We start from the raw sequence: 19,903 nt of genomic DNA, 5'->3' as shown, positions 1-19,903 counted from the left end.
TTTTTTCTCAAAATGCAATTAGAGCATAATTATTCCTAATTGTACCAGTGAAGTACAAGATAGTCCTAATACCCAGTCCATCATTTTGTTGACTAACCAGAACCTCTGTCATCTCTCCTAACTAAAACACTTAGTTTTGAACCTGGCTTTTTTCTGGCTTTAGAATGAATGTCAGCTGAAAACCATCCACTCAGATCTTTTCTCGCAAAGTAAATAGCCAGGATTGGCTATGGACTATAGGTCTTCAACCCCGTCAGAAATCCAGAATGACTGATTTAACTGAAATTATGGAAGCACTAAGCATAGCTTCTAAAACTTAGCCAATTTATAGAGACCGCTGAACACCTGGAAAGCCCCTATACTACCGAACTTTGGAGCATCAATCTTCACCCTTCTGGCCCAGAATCATCTGAAAGACCTTAGTGATGCAGAATTATTAAGAGCTGATTACTCTGTCTAGGCAGATATAATTAGTCGACTATTCTGCAAGTGTTTCCTTTTCTGGACAGTAATTGTCTGTAGATGGAAAGAGGCAATTCTTGCCTAGTGGCTGTCACCGCAAAACTGGAGGAACTCTCATCTCCAAAAGATATTACAACTTCTGAAGGTCACTTTATGCATTAGAAATTCATGTTTCCGTTAGCTTTTAAAAGATAACTTTGCAAGTGCTCTTGATGATCTCACAATTTTACATCTTATCCAAATGCTTTTGATCACTTTACTACTATTATTTATTTGGCAATAATTAGTTAATAAGAAATCAAAAAGGCAATAGAAGGAATAGCTGGTGATTCAGTCAGGAAGTCTCCAATAATCTGATAATTTTCTCTCATTCATTGGAGGAATTACTGGTCATAGGGAGAGGTGAACTGAATATTTCATATGGAGTCATAGATATGTATACATTTACAATCTTTATTATGAAACAGAATCTACATAGTTTGGAAATAACAGTTTTAAAGTTTCCAGATTTCTTACTGCTTATGAAAATCTTCACACACTCACAAAAGAAAAAAGGTGTGTGACTGAAGTTTGTTAGTCAGTGAATTGTTCTTTGAACTTGTTTTCATTTTAATTTTAGACTTATTTCTATTTGTAACTGTTTTGCTCTAATGTATATCTTTATACCATTGAGAGCCTGATTCAAGAGCAGGTCAGATCAGGAAATTTGATCTCCTGAAACTGGAGTTATGGATGGCTATTAGCTATCACATGGGTGTTGTGAATCACTGAAAAATTTCTTCTGCTAGTAGGCTTTTCTGTAATGATTACCAAATGATTGTTTTTCAATTATTTTCTTCAGAAACTATATACCTAGAGTTTTGGTTTTTTCTCTTTTTAGGAAAATTAAAAAAAAACAATACTTCTCAAATAGAAGACAGAGAATTTCAGTTCTTTTTTTATCAGACCTACGACTCTTCATGATGACATGTTATCATGTGCCAGAAGGCTCTATTAAAATTATTAATTATGAAACATAATGAATGAAAAACTGTTTAGTAAATTTGCTTTAGTGTGTACTTATGTTTAAGACTAAATAATGAAAACATTGAGACTTCAGGCTTAAACCACAGAACCCAACTAGTCCTTCCTTAGATTTTCCTGTTACTTACTTTGGAGTGCTCTTGGAGCTTTCTCATGGCCAGGACAGAACCACAGTTGGTAATCTTCAATGTGCTGGGAGCCAAAAAGAACCAACCGTCATAAATAATCTGACAGTAGAATCTTAAGGAATTTAGTGGTTTCTTTCCTTATAATTTCCAAGCTCTCTAGCAGGGAAATTATTAGGACCAGTATCAATGGCATGTGTTTTGACCACAGGTTTGAGTCATCAGGACTGATTTCAGAGGAAAACACTAGGGTACTTGCCTTTCCTCTCTGAGGAAACCTTGTTCTATTGCACAGTAGAATAAGAAATTGCATTCTGCCATCAATAGTAACAAAGACAATACTATTATCAAATTACTCACATAGGTCTCTCCAGTCTTTCAGTGGAATGTTGAAGGTTGATTTGGCATGAGCATACAACCTAGTACCCACAGAGTCATTTACTCACAGTGATAATGATGAGTTAATAAAGAACATTTGAAAGGTATGGTTACTTCTACAACATGAGAAAAATAGACAAGAACAGAGAGGCTTTGAAGGTGCCTAGGAGTACACACAATCACTGGTTTCATTCAGAGGTAGCCAGTCTGTGGAAAGGACAAAGGTGTGTCTAACCTGGAAAATAGGCCAGATACTGGAAAGAAGTTCCACAACTTAATAAAGTTGCACACCGAGTAATGGATCCATTTGAAATACTCATATAAATAGAACATTGTGTTGAAATAATTAGAAGTTGCTGACCCCTGTGGTTGAATTGGGGATAGGCTGAAAGAAGCTAAGGAGGATGATGACCCTGTAAGAGGACCTTCATTCTCAATTAACCTGACCTCTGAATCTCTCAAACACTGAACCACCAAAAACGCTACATAGACCAGCTGATATGAGGCCCCAACACATATACAGCAGAGGACTGCCGGGTCTGTGTTCAATCAGTGATGATACACCTAATCCTCAAGAGACTGGAGATCCCAGTGAGTTTTGAGGTCAGGTGGGGTGGAGGATGGGTGGTGGGGACATCCTCATGGAGACGGAGGGGCCAGGAAGAGGTATGGGACGTGGGAACACTCTGAAGGTGGTCGGGGTGGGGCAGTCGATGAAATATGGAGTGTAAAAAACTAAATAATAAATGAAAAGAAAGAAATAGAAACCTCCAGGAATGACTAAAATGATAATATGCTCTAACTGGTCTTATCATTAATTGTATTTCTCACTAATTCATGATTAAAACAATCAAGATATTGTCCCATTGATTTCTTAAGTATTACACCAGAGGATAAAAGTCCATTCAAGCAGAAACTCATACCTACACCCACTGAAACACATGAGGAAAGGAAATAGTGAGACAAGACAGAGAAAAAGACATAGAGACAGAGAAATAGACCGACATTCAGAGAGTCATCATACAAACTCACAGGAAGTGATAGAGAGCAACATACACACATTCAATTAACACACACACACACACACACAGAGAGAGAGAGAGAGAGAGAGAGAGAGAGAGAGAGAGAGAGACAGAGACAGAGACAGAGAGAGACAGAGAGACAGACACAGACACAGAGAGAAGAAAATAGACAGATACACATGCACATTTAAAAACAGAAAGACCAAATATACAGTCATGTATGCAGAGAGAAAGAACTTAGAAAATATCATTTATTACAGATCTAAAAACCACAACACCACACTAGAATATGCACACTTATACCTTATACCTCCACACACAGAGAAACAAAAACAAGAAGAAATGGGAGAGAAGAGGATTTATATACCATAAATAAATAATATTTTAATGAAGAGTAAGAAGGAAGGAAGGAAGGAAGAAAGAAAGAGAGAAAGAAAGAAAGAAAAGAAAAATGAAAAAAAGAAAAATCTTGTTGTCTTTAAGATTGGCATCTTTAAATTATCATATATGCATATGACCAAATAATCTCACTTTGCTGGGATGCATCTTTAGTGTCTAGTAAAAGTATAGGTAAATATCCTTGGGCTATAATTTTAATTTTTATGGACAAGAAATTTAAAAAAAAGTCCCTGTAAAGATTATTATTATATTTTAGATGCTTTCAGTTTCCAAGGGGAAAGCTTGTAAAATATGATTGGTAAATTTGCCATGATTAAGTTTCATATGTATTATTTATTTGCATACACACATGCACATATACGGATCTCAAAAACAAAATTTAATTTTAACTCAAAGTAACTTGAAAATCACTTACAGGCACTCTAATCATTGGTAGTAGCTTCTTCATTATATCATTCACCTTATCGATGGTTGTTGTTGATACAAATAAAGGCTATGAAAAGTAAAGAGAATAGTGGTGTGAAATAACTTTGAACTTCATGATTACAAAATTATTGTCTAATCATTACTATAATCTACAATATGTAATGGCAACTCTAATATAGAATGAACAACTTGTTTTCTTTGCTTGAGTTAAATGTGGAAGACTATCAGACTACCATATTTATAACAAAATTAACTATGTGGGTACTTGGAACATAAACATAACTGTGTTTATAACATATTGTATATAATAAAGGATTACTAAGTAGCCATGGGTGCAAGAGCACAGTAATCTGATTTTCTTGAATTATGGCAGTGGAAAGCAGGGAGGGTGGTTAACACAGAGCAAAATGCTTTGCTTCCTCTCCATCTAGACTTCCATCTTTATACACCCTTTCTTTACATGCATAGCATGTGGTCAATTCTAAAAAAATAAGAATAAATAGCACCTGCACTTGAAAAAAAAAGCAAACAAACGACAAAAACAAAAGAAATACAAAAACCAAAACAAACAAAAGACAAATGAGTACTCTCTCCACATCATGGTTTGTATGTCGTTACATGATATACAGATATACTGCACTGAAATAAGTAATGGTGATAGAACTAGGAACCCAAAATAAATATTTTAGAATTATTCCATCACTTAAAATTGCCAAGAACAAGCAAGGTGCTTGTATTATTAGCTCTCTACTGCCTGTCATATTTAGAATCTGTTCCAGAGACCTATGAAGTCAGCAAGAAGAAAATAGCATGAAATCAAATGATGTGCATCTGAGAAGATACCACTGATACACTGAAATTCTATTACATTACCAAAGTATATGACAGCGAGAAGATAGGTATATCTTTATGAAGATAGTTTCTATAGTATCAGCTATGCAATAAGCAGTGTGTCTCAGAAACAATCTCTTAAGTAAGAAACATAACACAGTGTCCCCCCCATCCATAAACAACTTTGAACCAAGACCACTTCATTAGCCATCTCTTTCACTTGTCTTCTAACTGCTGGGCATAACCTATTACCCTGAAAATAAGTGTGTGTGTGTGTGTGTGTGTGTGTGTGTGTGTGTGTGTTGCAGAATATTCCTCCAAGACCCTGTCATAACATGCCAGTTTACTTGAATTTTGTCAATGAGGACATCTCACACTAACTGATTTTACATCTTGCTATCTGTAGACTAACAATTATGCAAAAACATCTTAGAATGTGTAAGAAGAGCTCTGTTCTTGTCATTGTAATGTAAATAGGAAGGAACCAATGTGTGCATCTGCTCAGAATGTAGAGTTAGTCATCTAAAGGTGAAACTGTAGCTTATGACTCAGAAATCATATATTCTAGGAGAACACATTCGAATCCCACATACATGAGCACACATATTCATGCATGAAGACACACACTCACACACACAAACACTCACAGATTGAGCATAATAAAGTAAAGCTTCTGATATTTTGTTGAATATGTGAAAACATCTGTATAATTATAAAACAACAAAGTATTATTATATAAAACCACACATAAGCTAGAGAAATAATTCACATAGGATTTTAATTCACATTATTATAAAATATTGTGTTCTCAGAGCATTTCAAATATATTAAGATCTAATCAATGTTTGCAAAGATGGGTGCATTTCTTCTTGATGGTGATGTTATTTATAAAACAGAAACATTTCAGAGACAGACTATTTTTAAACAAAATTGTTCTAAAATTATGTTTTTAAAGCATGAAAATAAAAAAGCTGGGAGGCTTTTTTACATGTTAAAATATTTCTTGACTCACAGTTATGTAAGTAATTCTCAGAAAATCAGCCTTAGGAAAGACCACATGTTCCTACTATGAGGTAAAAATTAGTAATTGTTCAAAGATACAAAGAATATGTTTAATGTATATAAAAGGAACTATGCACTCAGATAAAAATAAAAATCCTGTAAATGTGGAAATTAATATATTAATAAACTTAATGTGAAACAGTGAAGTTTAGCTGTCACTAAGGTATGAATTTCAAAACAGGTTACTAAAAGACATCAGGGCATGTAGGAAAATGCTGGGCCTTCCAAAGCAGGTGTGAGGATGCACAGTAAGAGATATACTGAAGGAGCAGAGGACAGAGGTATGGAGATCAAAAGTTATGATCCATGTGGCTCTGGGGAGGAAATTAATTCTTGATAATGTTTTGCTTTCCTTAAGATAGTTTGATTATCCTATATAATTATTTTTGACTAAACAGAAATATTTTAAAATAAATAACTCTTGAACAACATATAAGTCAATATATAAGAAATAAGAACTCAAGAGGATAAAGCAGCTTAATTCTAATAATAATGCTTGGTTTGGAAATGTATGCTGTTGCAACCACCTGACTTAATTTTCAGTCATTTAAGAAAAAATACTTCCTCTTTTTTCTTGCTTTAGCAGGTAGATCAATCTTGCTTAAATTTTCTTTCTATATATCACATGTAAAAGACACATGTGTGCATGCCATACACTTACAGATTTTCCATATACATAAATTCTTACTATCTCTCCCCTCTACCCTCTTCTTATGTTTCCATCTTCCATTGTTCTACAAACTGCCTGTCTGTCTGCTTGTCATGAACTTGAAATATCAGTTTTGAATTTGTATTCACATACACTGTCACAAGTTGGTATGTTCTCGGTGAATATCTGCAGTGAGAATGTTTTCTTCATACCCCTCTTGGCGTTATTAATGGACCTGATGAAATGCAATAAAAACAAAAAACATAGTAAAATTAATTTGCTAGTAGCTTCTTTTAAGCTAATCACTTACATTTTATAAGTACCATCTTAGTGTTAAACACAAGACAATCAGTTTAGCAATATGCATTATTGGATTAGGGAATATTTAAAAATGTTTCAGAACCAAAGCCTTGGTCAGATAATAAATAATACATTGGTCTAGGAAGCACAGCCAGTCCTCAGAACATTTTGTTTGCAAGGTTGTTGTCAACCTGACTACATCTGTAATGAACTACAATCCAGAAATGAATGGCACACCTGTGATCTAGATCTTGAGGCTGGAAGGCACAGCTTTTGACTTGGACCTTGACATGGATATCCTGAGGCATAGGTGCCATAAAATACTTAGGTCTAAGGCAAGGTAGAATTGGCACACCCACCATTAATCCCTAGAGACTGATGGAAGTGGATCTCTGAGGGCTAGGTCGGCCTGGGACAAAGCAAGGTCCAGATCTAGGCATGGTGGTACACATATCTGAGCCACACCTTCTGATGGAGGTCTACATAAGGACATTGACAGAAGGCAGACTCATTCTTCTTTGCCTGTTCGCAGTTACTGCCAGCACATCTGTTGATATCTACTTCTTCAGGATTCCAGTTTATATGGAAAATCAGGTGAAACAAACTAGCCTAATGGACTGTAGAACTACTAGATTTTTTTGATTTCCCATTCACAGCTGCCCAATGTTGGGTTATTTGGACTACAGAATGTAAGTCTTTATGGTAAATTCCCTTAATATATTGAGACAGTCCATAAGTTCCATGGTTCTAGAGAAAGTTCAGTGACTATTACACAAGCAAAAAGCAAAAATCTGCTTGACCTCAAAGGAGGAAGTAGCAGATGGTTTGAATGGACATGCTAGAGTAACATCTGTGCAATGAACTTTAAAGTAAGACTGAAAAGTACTGTTTACTCCAATATAAATAGGAGGCAATGAATGCAGAACTTTCTCACAATTGAATGAAATGTGTGATAGATAGGAGAATCTAAAGCAGTATACAGTGATCATCTAATGAACAACATACTTAGAGACAATCTACCAAATATACTTATAAGGAAAAAATAAAGCGCAAACTGCATTTCCCAGAATTAAATAGAATTAAAGTATAATCACAAGATAAATACCTTTTGAGAAAATAGTACCACTGATCTTTCTGTTCTTTTGAACTGTAATGTTAAAAGTGAAGAACAGGATTAGAGGCTTGAGAATGATATGACTTTTAAGATTAATGCACATAAAAATTATTATAAGCCAATGACCACCATGAGGATGCAGGGGTAGATGGTATTACCCACATGACTGCCTTTCTGAATGACATGTTTTCCTGGAACACTTGTATGACAGGAAGTTGAATGTAGTTTGAAAGCTAGTTGGGAATGTGAATATTTGACTATGTTCCAAGAGTTGTGTGACTATGGCTGGGCCAGCAATTACTCCTAGTTTCAGTTACATGTACATCATATACATATACATTTACATATACATATATAAAAGAATAGTTAGTTGTTGGACATAGGTAGGAGAGGAGGTCTTTGGTCTCATGAAGGCTGGATGCCCCAGTGTCTGGGAATTTGAGGGTAGGGAGGTAGGAGTGGGTGGATGGGCTGGGGCACATCCTCATAGAAGCAGGAGGAGGTGGGATGGGATTGGGTTTTCTGGGTGGAGAGGCATGGGAAAAGGGGATAACATCTGAAATGTAAATAAAATATCTAATAAAAAATAATTTTAAAAAAAGGGTATTCCACCAAAGCAAACAAACAAAAAAAGACAGTATCCTCTTATCATGAGGTCATGTTCACATAGAAAAGAATCATTATTCACACTAAAACACAGTGTAGTTATATGACCTTTGGTTAAAACACACTTAACCCAGGGAGAACATCTATTAAGAAAATAAATATTGTTTATTTCTTCATGTGAATTACAGAATAGGCATATAAGACAGGAGATCCTAGAAACTAGTGTTTCATCTGTGTGAGGCATCACATTAACTATCCTGGTACAAATTAATAAGCCCACCACTATTCCAGTTTGTAATACTCTAAATTAAGATGCATTAAAGATGAACTCGCAATGTTAACATTTTTTAACTGCAAATTTTATGTTTAATCTGTTAGAACTCATTGATATTTGACACAATTATGGTGTCTTATAGTCATCAACATTATCTTGCTCAATGTTTTTCTTATCCAAACAGCAACCCTTACCCAATGCACTATTACTCTTCCCCATGCTCACAACCCTATGTCAGGTATCGTTTTTACATCTGTAAATTATGTGTACATTGGTTCCTCTTTCTGAAAATAATTTTCCATGCTGTAAAATCTTTCATTCACAGAACTTTCTCCTCCCTTTTGCCATGGTTTTAACATCTATAACTCAAGCTGACTTCCTATGTAACTATGAACTGATTCTTGCCCAAAGACTGGCACCATGTTTCTACCATTATCTGCTCACCCACTCTATTCTCTGGGTGCAAACATTTTTATCAGAAGGGTGGATTATGCTTGTGCCCTTCAACCTACACACACACACAGACACACAGACACACACACACACACATTATATATACATATATAGTATATACTATACTATATATAATACTGTATATATGATATATAATATATAATATGAATACATATATATAGTGTTTGTGTATATAAAACTTATCTAATGTCAGTAAAATAGAAAATAATATAGCAGGAAAACTTATAGGTACTTGGTGATATGTAGGGTTGATTCTGATGCTGTGATCAGGAATCTCTTCTTGTGAGCACTGAAAGTGATGTTCCCCAAGTGGGGAACACACTAGAGTCATCATATATATAAGGGGAAAATTTGAGTTGGCAACCTGTATACAATTAGACTAAAATGGATTCTTATTTTGCATACATTCTGTTCAATTGGATTAGTTCAATTGGTTTAAACTATGAATTATGAATCATTAATTGGCCATCACTTTCTATAGCTATCCTCTTGTGAATACAGGTCCAAACTGTAGGTCTTACCCAAAAGTAGCAAAAAATTTTCCATCCGGCCAAAACAGGTAAAGGGTCGTGGAACTATAGTTTTTGTTTCCCCTGTAAAAGATCACATCATCCACGGCCCACAGGTTTTTCAGTGGTATGATACATTTTATCTTAAACTTCTTCTTTTTCCTAGAAAGAGAATCAAGTGTCTCTGTTAGCTTGATTTGCATTGTAGTTGGAATCGCCTGTAGAAATCCCCAGTTCTTCTGCCCCAGAGCAGAGGAGGAATCTTCCATTTTATCACTCAGGCACAGTTCAAGCCATGGTAGATGGACTTCAACAAAGCATGTGTTGAAAGTAGTTACTGGATAGGATCTTCTCAATGCACACAAATAGACTTACTATGATTGTTTTCTGATTGGGAATGTTTAGAATGACTATACTATGAATGGGTGTATATATATATATATATATATATATATATATATATATATCTGTATATATATATACATATATATATTATAATATATTTATATATATATGGAAATTTTATTAAGCCATGTATTTCAAGATGTCTTCCCTTAATTTTGTTAATTAGTAATCATTTTGCTTTTTTTCTTAATGTCCTTAACAAAAAATGTTAGTTAAAATTTTGTATTTTAATTAATTACATTTAATTATTTTTTCCAAATTAAATAATATAGAAATATTGTCTGACTGAAAACAATTCATTTTCCATTGTCCTCTATATATTAGGAAGTCACATCAGCTCACTACAATGGCTTCCTTAGTAAATATATAATGCATGTCTTATACAAGTATACAAAAATAAGATTATTTATGCCAATATGTTAAACAAATTATTAGAATTATGTCTGCCTATCAAGTATTTTGATCTTATCAGTTGTTTGTACAAAATAATAATCTCGTAAGCATATCTTTCCCATTTTTATCATATGTTTTATATGGAGTTTTTCTTTTGAAAAATTCACATACATAAAGTTCTTTCATTATGTATTTTTTGTTGCTCTCTTTTGCTTTTATCTTTTGACAGGATCCTTCCTAGATTCCTGACTGCTCTATTTTTCTGTTTTTTATGGTAGACTGCATATTTTTCTCGGTTTTTATGTGTTATATTGGGTACATAACTCTGTTTTGGACACTTAAGCTAATATATTGGTCCCAAACTATAGATACTAACTCTGCTTCTCTCAGATTCAGGAGACAATATGACACAAAAATAAACCCTGATTCAAAAATCCTATATATAAGCCCTTCTAATTTTCAAATGAGTGATGTTTTTGAAACATGATACTACAGAAAATGATTTTCCACACTGTGTAATATAACATGGAATGGTCAAAATTAAAGTATAATATGTAATATTTACTAAAGGATACACATACACACTCACACACAAACCTACAAACACATGTATCAATCATATGAAACATTTGTACTTATATTGTCTTTCCAACAGAAGACATCTAATTGTACATATACATATAATATACATATATCTGTATATATGAGCCATAATTCAGAAGAAAAGCCTAAACCTAAAACCACTAATTTCAATAGGTCTAATAAGAGATAATACTCTTTGAAAATGGTAATAATGACAATCATCTCCTATGATACTACTAATGCTCTTTCCATAAAATAAATGACACTCTCAAAATAGTTTTACCTATTATCACTACATAACAGAAGTGGAAAAAATAAATGGCCTCTCAAGAAAAACAGTCATTTTAGTTTTCTTTACTCTCAAAGTGAATTTCACTTACTTATACCGACTATACTTAATTTGTACACTATCAGTATATATTAAGTTTTTAATTCAAATGAGTCGATTACTATCTTTTTTAAAAATGTATTTCCATCTTTAGATTGAAGGTGGATTGAGTACAAATGACAAGAAGGATGGACACATTCAAAGATAGCCAGAAAAAAAATAAATAAATAAAAGACAGCCAGGCCATTCACCCATTTTGAGCCTGGCTCAAATAATCAGTAAGACACTAATTACCATGTTCTATGCTGTGAGTTTACAGTGACTGACCAGGGTTGACAGCCAAACTTACTGCATTGGCAGCACGATAGAACCTTAAATCATTCATTTTTTAAAATTGTGTCTAAAACTTTTGTCAAAACAAATGAGAAACATGTAGGAGCATGTCCACCAAACCTAAACCATGGTAGAGGAAAGAGAAGTTGTGATCATGAAGTAATAACGTAATTATAATCTTTTTTTTAAAAAATGAAGTAAAAGGACATAGGTTATTTTTGTACAAAAAGGCTTAATTAACGTGTAGCCTCTCATAGTAAGGAATGCATGTTGCATATACTCACAAGTTACTAGATACAACCAAAACATCATTAAATAAGGAAAGATGTTTTTTCTTCCTTTTTTTGTAGATTGTTATTTTCACAGGGCCTTGGCACAGTAAGGATCTATGTAGTCCTCCCATGTCGCCCTTAACAAGGGTTTCCATATAGATAAAATATGATTCTTCTGCTACAGGTCTCCACCTAACAGAACAAGATTTAGTGGATAAGTTATAAGACCAATGTTCATACTAAATTTTAAAGAGTTCATGATATTAAAATGGAGTAAATAAAGTTGAAAGTGAAGTTCTGAGGAATATTATATCAACATTTATGATGATAACAGTTAACATATGGTACACATTATGAAATTCAAAAAAAAATAAAAATGTGATACTAAAATATAATTGTAACTTTTAACATAAATGATATGCTAATAAAAAGGATAGTAAGAAATTAAATTTTAGACTGCTTTTTATACATGTGAACAACCTGTCCTTTCCTATATTGGCCTATACATCTGTTTCCTTCAGAAATTTCTTTTTAAAGTGATTGTCCCTTCTCCAACACTCCTGTCTTGAATGGTGAAAATTTAGAAATGAGTGGCTGGTATATATTGTCTTCTGAAGGTGTAATTGTATTAATCTAAACAAACTCAAACCAAAGACTTCTGCTTGTGCGATCCTAATATTCAGTTGAGCTGTCAAAAATGTTATAATAAACTAGATCTCTGTCAAACCAGCAAAACAAACAAAGAAACAAACCTTTCAGCTTTCAAAAAATATTTGTGATGTTGGTCTTGCCCAACTTGTACATTTTAAGGTTTCCACCTAGATTTCTGTACCTCTCCAAACCTCTCCATCTCCTGTGCTATGCTAACTATAAAGTCCCCTCACCATCTTTATGAATGCAAAGTTTCTCCTACTCAAGTTAGCCCCATTTTTCTCTCCTGATATTCTTCTTTCTCTATTACCCAGCCTAGGCCATGGCAAATCTGTTTCTTTCTCTCTACACAGAACTCTTCCACCAGCTTCGGAACATGATTTCTCTCTTATCCCTAATGAAATCCTTCCTTGTAATACTGGAATGGCAAATCTTCTGGTGGTTTCTTTACTGTGACCTGCTCATACAAATGAGATATTTATGATACATATTTTCTTTAAGGAAATATAATTTTGGCAAAAACATGTTACATCTTTCAAAAAATACGTACAGAGGCACCATAACTTTGAATTAGAAAGCATTAAGGATTCCTGTGAATCCAAACGTCAAAGAGATACAGCCGCCAACAGCTGTCATCACACACTTCAAACAATAATGTTAAGTTATAACAAAACATAATACCAACTCAATTTCATGGGAAGGAAAATTGAAAGCAAATGAACATGTCTGGAAAGCTGTTCCTGTCTATCTGAATTAATATTCAAATATTTAGAAAGATTCCAAAGAAGACAATATGTGTTACAAACTATAACGATTTGAAGAAAACCAACAAGTTATTAGATTTTGGGTGTACCAAAAAAGTCTGAACATTTTTTTTAAATCTTTGTAGTTGTGTGGTTAAAAAAAATTGGTTGCATATAAAATAATCCTCACTTATAATTTGGACAGATTTTTTTTAAAGATTTACAGAATCCTTTTTTCTGTATGATCAAAGAATATGTCTCCTCACACAATAATGTTGTTTCTACAGAAGATTGGTATTGGATATTCCTACAATGACTACCATTTCCAGAAACCACTGCTGAGTTGAGAGCTAGCTCATATGATCTCTAGGAATGAAGAGAGAATATTTCCTGATATGATTAGTCTATCATGATAATCTAATTATTTATAAAAATACTTTTTCCGTGGAGGCTGGTAGGTTGAAATTTTCAATGGACTTAAAATTTTATTTTGCCTTCCTACTCCTGAACACCAAACTGGTGACTCCCTTTAGTAGACAAACTACTGAAGTCTGAGGGCTCTGTAGTAGTTCAACTGTAGAACCATTGTGATGTCAATATTCTAAGGCTCATGCCATCTGTTAAAATGACTCATGTGTTTCCTTTTTTTATACTTAGCGGCTTTAAATTTTTTTCTAGCAATTGTTGAAATGCAAGTCCTTGTAAGGTATAACATATTTTCATAACCATATATATTTATATAAAAGTTATATAGGTGAGAGATAGAATATAGAGACAGATGGATGATAGATCAATAGCCAAATAGATTGATAGATACTCTTTGGGTGGTTTCATTACTGTACTCTGCCCATGTAATTCGAATATTAAAACATATATTAAATGAATATCATGCTGCCCAAAACATACCTTTCAGTGAATATGTAGAGAGACACCAGCTATTACCTAGAAAGCCTTTAAGACCCACAAGATTCAAGGAGTCAGCAGGAACAGCAGGCAATAGTTATCATCACACACATCCCACAATAATGTAACGATATTTTACAAAAATAATATCAACTGTTTCATAATATTCAAAATTAAAAGTAAATTAACATGTTTCATAAGTGATTCCTTTCTATCTGAATGAACACTAAAATACTGAAAACTTAAAAAAAAATCACACACACAACATAGCGAGGAAAAAATAACAATTTGCTGAAAACAAGAAAGTTCTTAGAATTTAGGTTGAAGTCTGACCAGTTTACACCCAAAGTTTTTGTTCATAGTGGGTAAAAACAATTAGGTAGTCTAGAACATTATCATCCTTTATGTCCAGGATAGGTATTTTTTGAAGACTTATAGAAAATTTTCTCCTGGAAGCTCAAAGCATACCTCCTCTTACCTGACAACTTTCTTTAGAGTATTAGTACTGAATATTGTTAATGAGTAACGTTTTATGAAGACACTGCTGAGTTAAAAGTTAGTCCACATGATTGGAAAGAATCAAGATCAAACACTTCTTGATTCCATTAGACCATCTATCATAAGAATCAACTTAGTAATTGTATACATACCTTTACAGTGAAGCCTGGAGTCAAGAACCAATCAATAGACTTGAAATTATCACTTTCCTTCTAGGCACTAAATACCAAACTGAACTCTGCAGTTGGTAAACAAGCCACTGAAGTCAGAGGATTCTTTGGTAGTTAGGGTGGCAGGCCATTGTGATGTCATGACGATGTCACGACTCAAAGGCTCATGGTATATCTGACAAAGTAACAAGTCTGTTATATTCTTTTAACAATTGTTGAACCATAAGTATTTTTATTTAATAAGAGATTTTCACAAAAATATGTGCGATATGATAGATAGATGATACATAGATGATAGATAGATAGATAGATAGATAGGCAGACACAGAGAGACATCAGTAATAACTGTTCATAAAAAGGAGGAAACATTGTGAAATGCATATTCATTTTCAAATATTCACAATACATAATAGTTTTTTACATATCAAAGGTATACATGAAAGGCAACATCATTAACACGGTGAACCTTAAAGACCAACATGCAAATATCATAGGAGACTTTAAAAATGAATGTGCTTTACTGAATAGATTCAGAAAGCTTCATCCATAGGTAGATCAGACAGCATTGAAGATTTGTATATTAGTTTTTCCACCACAATGATACTTATTTTACATTAGAGTTAAGTATAAAATACATTCTTTAAATGAAGTCATTCTATCATATACAACTTCACAATAAAAACCATTAAAATAAATATAAAATACACTTCTATTTTAGTTTATTGCTATTATTTCAAGTTTGAGGATTCAAATTAAGGTCCTGTTCTTCCTTTTTGAAGATGAATCATTACATTTTCTTCCACCTTCCTTTTATTAAATATAAATCCTTATTTCATACAACACATTCTGATAGTTTTCCCTCCCTCAATTCCTCTCTAACACACACACACACACACACACACACACACACACACACATTCCTTCTCTCATATCTGGGTTCAATCCATATCTTCCTCTCATTAGAAAAGAATAGGCTTCTTAGAGATAACAACATAACATATCAAAATAAAATACATTAAGTTAAAACCACACACATTGTATTAAAGTTGGACAAGCTAAGCCAACAGAAAGTAAAAGACCCAACACAAGGCAAAAGAATCAAAGGCTCACTTGTTTACATTTTTCTAGGATATATACAGAGGATCCTTGTAGACATCTGCAGGCCTTGTGATTCCTGCTTCAGTTTTCAAGAGTTATTTGAGTTTTGTTCATTTATTTTAGGTGGCTTTGCTCTCCTGGTCTTCCATCTCCTTTGGCTCCCTCATTCCCAGATTAGAAAAGAAGTCTTTACAATTTTCATTACAGAAATTGAACACTACAAATATTCATTACTTTTCAGAATAAATTCAAAACATAAAAATATGTATGGATAAATTTTGTAATATGGGAATTGATAGAAATGATTGGGAATTGGGATAGAAATTGATATGGGAATTGAGGTAAATGACCGAAGTATCAGTGGATGCAAGATTTCTGTATTTCAGTCAGTTAGAAGTGACTGTAATTACACATATTTTTCTCTTTGTATTTAAATATCATTCTACCTACTCCCTTAGTACAAACACTTAACTAAAAAATTAAGAAAAATATTTAGTCTTCAAACATTATTGTCGATCACAAATTATGAACTTGTATATAATTCACTTTGCAATGCTTACAGAATAAATTTGTTACTCTAGAACAATGTAAAGTAAACTGAGGATACTTACTCCATGGTAAGTCATTCAAGTTCTGAAAATAGAAACAGTTATGCATGTTTATCAGAAAATAGTTCAAGAATGGAGTTGTGTTAGAATCCTAAATGCTTGTGAGAAAGTTCCATGAAAACTAGATGTGAATCTTGTAGTGTCAGTTTCTTCAAACACAGAATTGTTCTCAGAGTGTTTTCCTGTTCCTCCCAGGGGTAGTACAGGTGTGAATTTACTTCAGCTGTTGTCATTCGCATGCCTCCATGGAAATACAGGTTTTTCCCACGTGTAGCTTGTCTTTGTAATTGAACTTCTTACTCCTGTGATTCTTTTTCTTTTTCTTTATTTCTTTACCCTGCCCCTTGATTTCCCTCACACACACCCTGGCTCTTCAGGTCTCTGCAAGGTTAAGTGATTCATCTCCCATTGAAGCCATCAAAGTAGCCCAGCTATAACTCATCCCCCAGATAAGCAACAGCTTTTAATATAGCCCCGATTCCAGTTATTTGTGACTCACATAAAGACCAAGCTGCACATCAGCTACATATGTGTGAGGAGGCATGTGTCCAGCTCCTGTATTTTCTTTCTTTGGTGGTTCAGTGGGATAAGGCTCTGAGAACCACAAGGGTCCAGGATAGTTGACTCTGTTGTTCTTCCTGTAGAGTCCCTATCCCATTCAGGGCCTGTTGTTTGATAAGAGTCCCCAAGCTCTATCCATTTTTTGTCTGTGGGTGTCTGTTTCTGTCTGAGTCAGCTTCTGGGCAGAGCTTTTCAGAGGAAAAGTAGATCCTGTCTGGACACACACAAATAGAAAGAGTATCATTAGTAGTGTTGGGGATTAGTGCTTGCACATGATCCGAAGTTGGGCTCCTTATTGGTTGGCCATTCCTTTAGTATCTTCTCCATCCCCCATGCCTGACTTGCTAATTAATAGGATAAATCTTGGTTTGAAAGTTTTGTGAGTGGGATGATGTCTTTATTGCTCCACTGGGGTCTCTGCCTGACTACAGGTGGCAGCCTCTTCAGGTTGCATATTCCCAGTGTAGGAACAACTAAGGTCACCTTCTTTGATTCTTGGATGCCTCTCTTGCCCCAGGTCCCTGTTTTATTCTGCAGATGTCTGTCATCTTCTCACCCCAGTCAGTTGCACATATTGATTTTTTTCATGGCCGTTTATCATGTCTCTCTTGTCATTCTCTTTCATTTCCCTAAACCACCAAGTACCTCTTCTCATCACCTTCCTTCCCAGTTCTCTGCCTTCATCCACCTCTCATGAATATTTTATTTCCACTTTAAAGTGAGATACAGTCTTGGGTTTCTTAATGTTCAGCTTCTTTGAGTCTGTGGAGTGTTACATGGTATGTTCATTTTATGGCAAATATAAACTGGTAACTGAGTCCATACCATGTATGTCATTTGGGGATTGAGTTACCTCACTCAGGATGATATTCTCAAGTTTGATGCTTTTTGCTTGTAAAATTCATGATGTCTTTGTTTTTTACAGATAAATACTATGCCATTGCTTAGGTATACTACATCTTTTAGTTTATTTGTCTGATGTTTGTTTTATCCATCCTACAGTTGAGAGTCACTTTGATATTTTTTTAAATCTTTGTGGGATGTTGAAGCAAATTTGTGTATATTCCCCAAAATGGTGTAGCTTGGTCTTGAGATAGAACTGTCCCCAGCTTCTGGGAAATCTCCAAGTTGATTTGCAAAGTGATTGTTCAAGTTTACACTCCCAACAACAATAAAGAAGTGTTCCCCTTGGCTGCACATTCTCTTAGACATCTGCTATTTCTTCAGTTTTTAATCTTAGGCATTCTGATGTGTGGAGATTGAACTTCATATTTGTTTGGATTTGCTTTTCCCTGATGATTAAGGACTTTAAAACTTTTGTTTAATTTTGAATTTATTTTATTTAATCCATTTTTGTACTCAAGATTTTATCTTCTCTCTGTCCACTCTCTGACTGTTACACATCCCATGCCTCCTCCCTTTGTCTCAATAAGAATAAAAATTCCCCCCACACATCTACCCCATCAGAACTCTCCACAAGCTGAGTCCTATAGTCTCTTGAGGTTCAGCTGCATCTTCTCTGACTGAACCCTGACCAGGCAGTCATCTGCTATATATGTGTTGGGGGCCTCATATGAACTGGTTTATGCTGCCTGGTTGGTGGTCCAGTGTCTCAGAGATCTTGGAGGTTCAGGTTAGTTGAGACTGCTGGTCCTCCTACAGTGTTGCCCTCCTCCTCAGCTTCTACCAGCCTCTCCCTAATTAAACCAGAAGTGTCAGCAGCATCTGTCCATTGGTTGGGTGTAAATATCTGCATCTGACTTTCAGCTGCTTGTTGGGTGTTTAGGAGGGCAATAATGATAGGTCATTTTTGTGAGAACTCCATAGCCTCAGTAATAGTGTCAGGCTTTGGAGCCTCCATTGAGCTTGACCCCACTTTGGGGCTGTCACTGATCTCCTTTTCCTCAGGCTCTTCTCCATTTCTGTCCTTGCAGTTCTTTCAGACAGGAAAAATTATGGGTCAGGGTTTTTGACTGTGGGATGGCAACCAGATCACTCACTTGAAGCCCTGTCTTTCTGCTGGAGGAGGGCTCTACAAGTACCCATTCCTCACTGGAGGGCATTTCATCTAAGGTTTCTCCCTTTTAGTCCTGGATTTTCTCAGCTCCCAGGTCTCTGGTACATTCTGGAGTGTGCTCTCACCTACTACCTCTTGAGGTTGCCTGTTTCCATCCATTCTGCTGGCCCTCAGGGTGTCAGTCCTTTTGCCTCACCCAACATCTGATCATGTTTCCCCATTTCCCTCTGTGTCCCCTCTCCCACCTGGGTATCTCCCTCTTTCTGCCCTCCTATGATCACATTCTTCTCCCTCCCAAGTGGTACTAAAGTGTCCTCACTCGGTCCCTCAGGCTTGTTTACCTTTGAGTTCTATGGACTGTATCTTGGGTGTTCTGTACTTTTGTTGGTTAATATCTACTTCTTAGTGACTACATACCATGCATGTCCTTTTGGGTCTGAGTTACCTTACTTAGGATGATATTTTCTAATGCCATCCATTTGATGTCAAAACTCAGGATGTCCTTGTTCTTAATAGCTCAGTAGTATTCCATTGTGCAAATGAAAATCAGGAAGCTGAACATTTCTTTAAGTGCTACTTAGCCACTCAATATTCCACTGATTTGATTTGAATTCTCTGTTCAGTTCTGTACCCCATTTTAGAAATGGATTATTTGGGTTTTTGGTGTTTAACTACTTGAGGTTTTTT

The 19,903-nt window shown here is 34.8% G+C and overlaps 1 protein-coding gene across 1 annotated transcript in view; it reads right to left on the bottom strand.

Moving 5' to 3' along the window:
- Window positions 1-2,627: 2,627 nt before the first annotated feature.
- The window catches only part of LOC117707905 (uncharacterized), a 67,273-nt gene continuing 49,997 nt past the window's right edge, over window positions 2,628-19,903 (bottom strand). The window contains exons 22-27 of the mRNA XM_076932119.1: window positions 11,980-12,159; window positions 9,667-9,816; window positions 7,783-7,824; window positions 6,531-6,612; window positions 3,825-3,902; window positions 2,628-2,723 (exon numbers count right to left, since the gene is read on the bottom strand). Coding sequence (XP_076788234.1) covers window positions 2,628-2,723; window positions 3,825-3,902; window positions 6,531-6,612; window positions 7,783-7,824; window positions 9,667-9,816; window positions 11,980-12,159 — 628 coding nt within the window. The remainder of the gene's footprint in view (window positions 2,724-3,824; window positions 3,903-6,530; window positions 6,613-7,782; window positions 7,825-9,666; window positions 9,817-11,979; window positions 12,160-19,903) is intronic.

This window comes from Arvicanthis niloticus, chromosome 4, assembly GCF_011762505.2.
Source record: "Arvicanthis niloticus isolate mArvNil1 chromosome 4, mArvNil1.pat.X, whole genome shotgun sequence".
NCBI lineage: Eukaryota > Metazoa > Chordata > Mammalia > Rodentia > Muridae > Arvicanthis > Arvicanthis niloticus.
The sequence above is the reverse complement of the archived record's forward strand: the minus strand, read 5'-3'. Positions and strand labels throughout refer to the sequence as shown.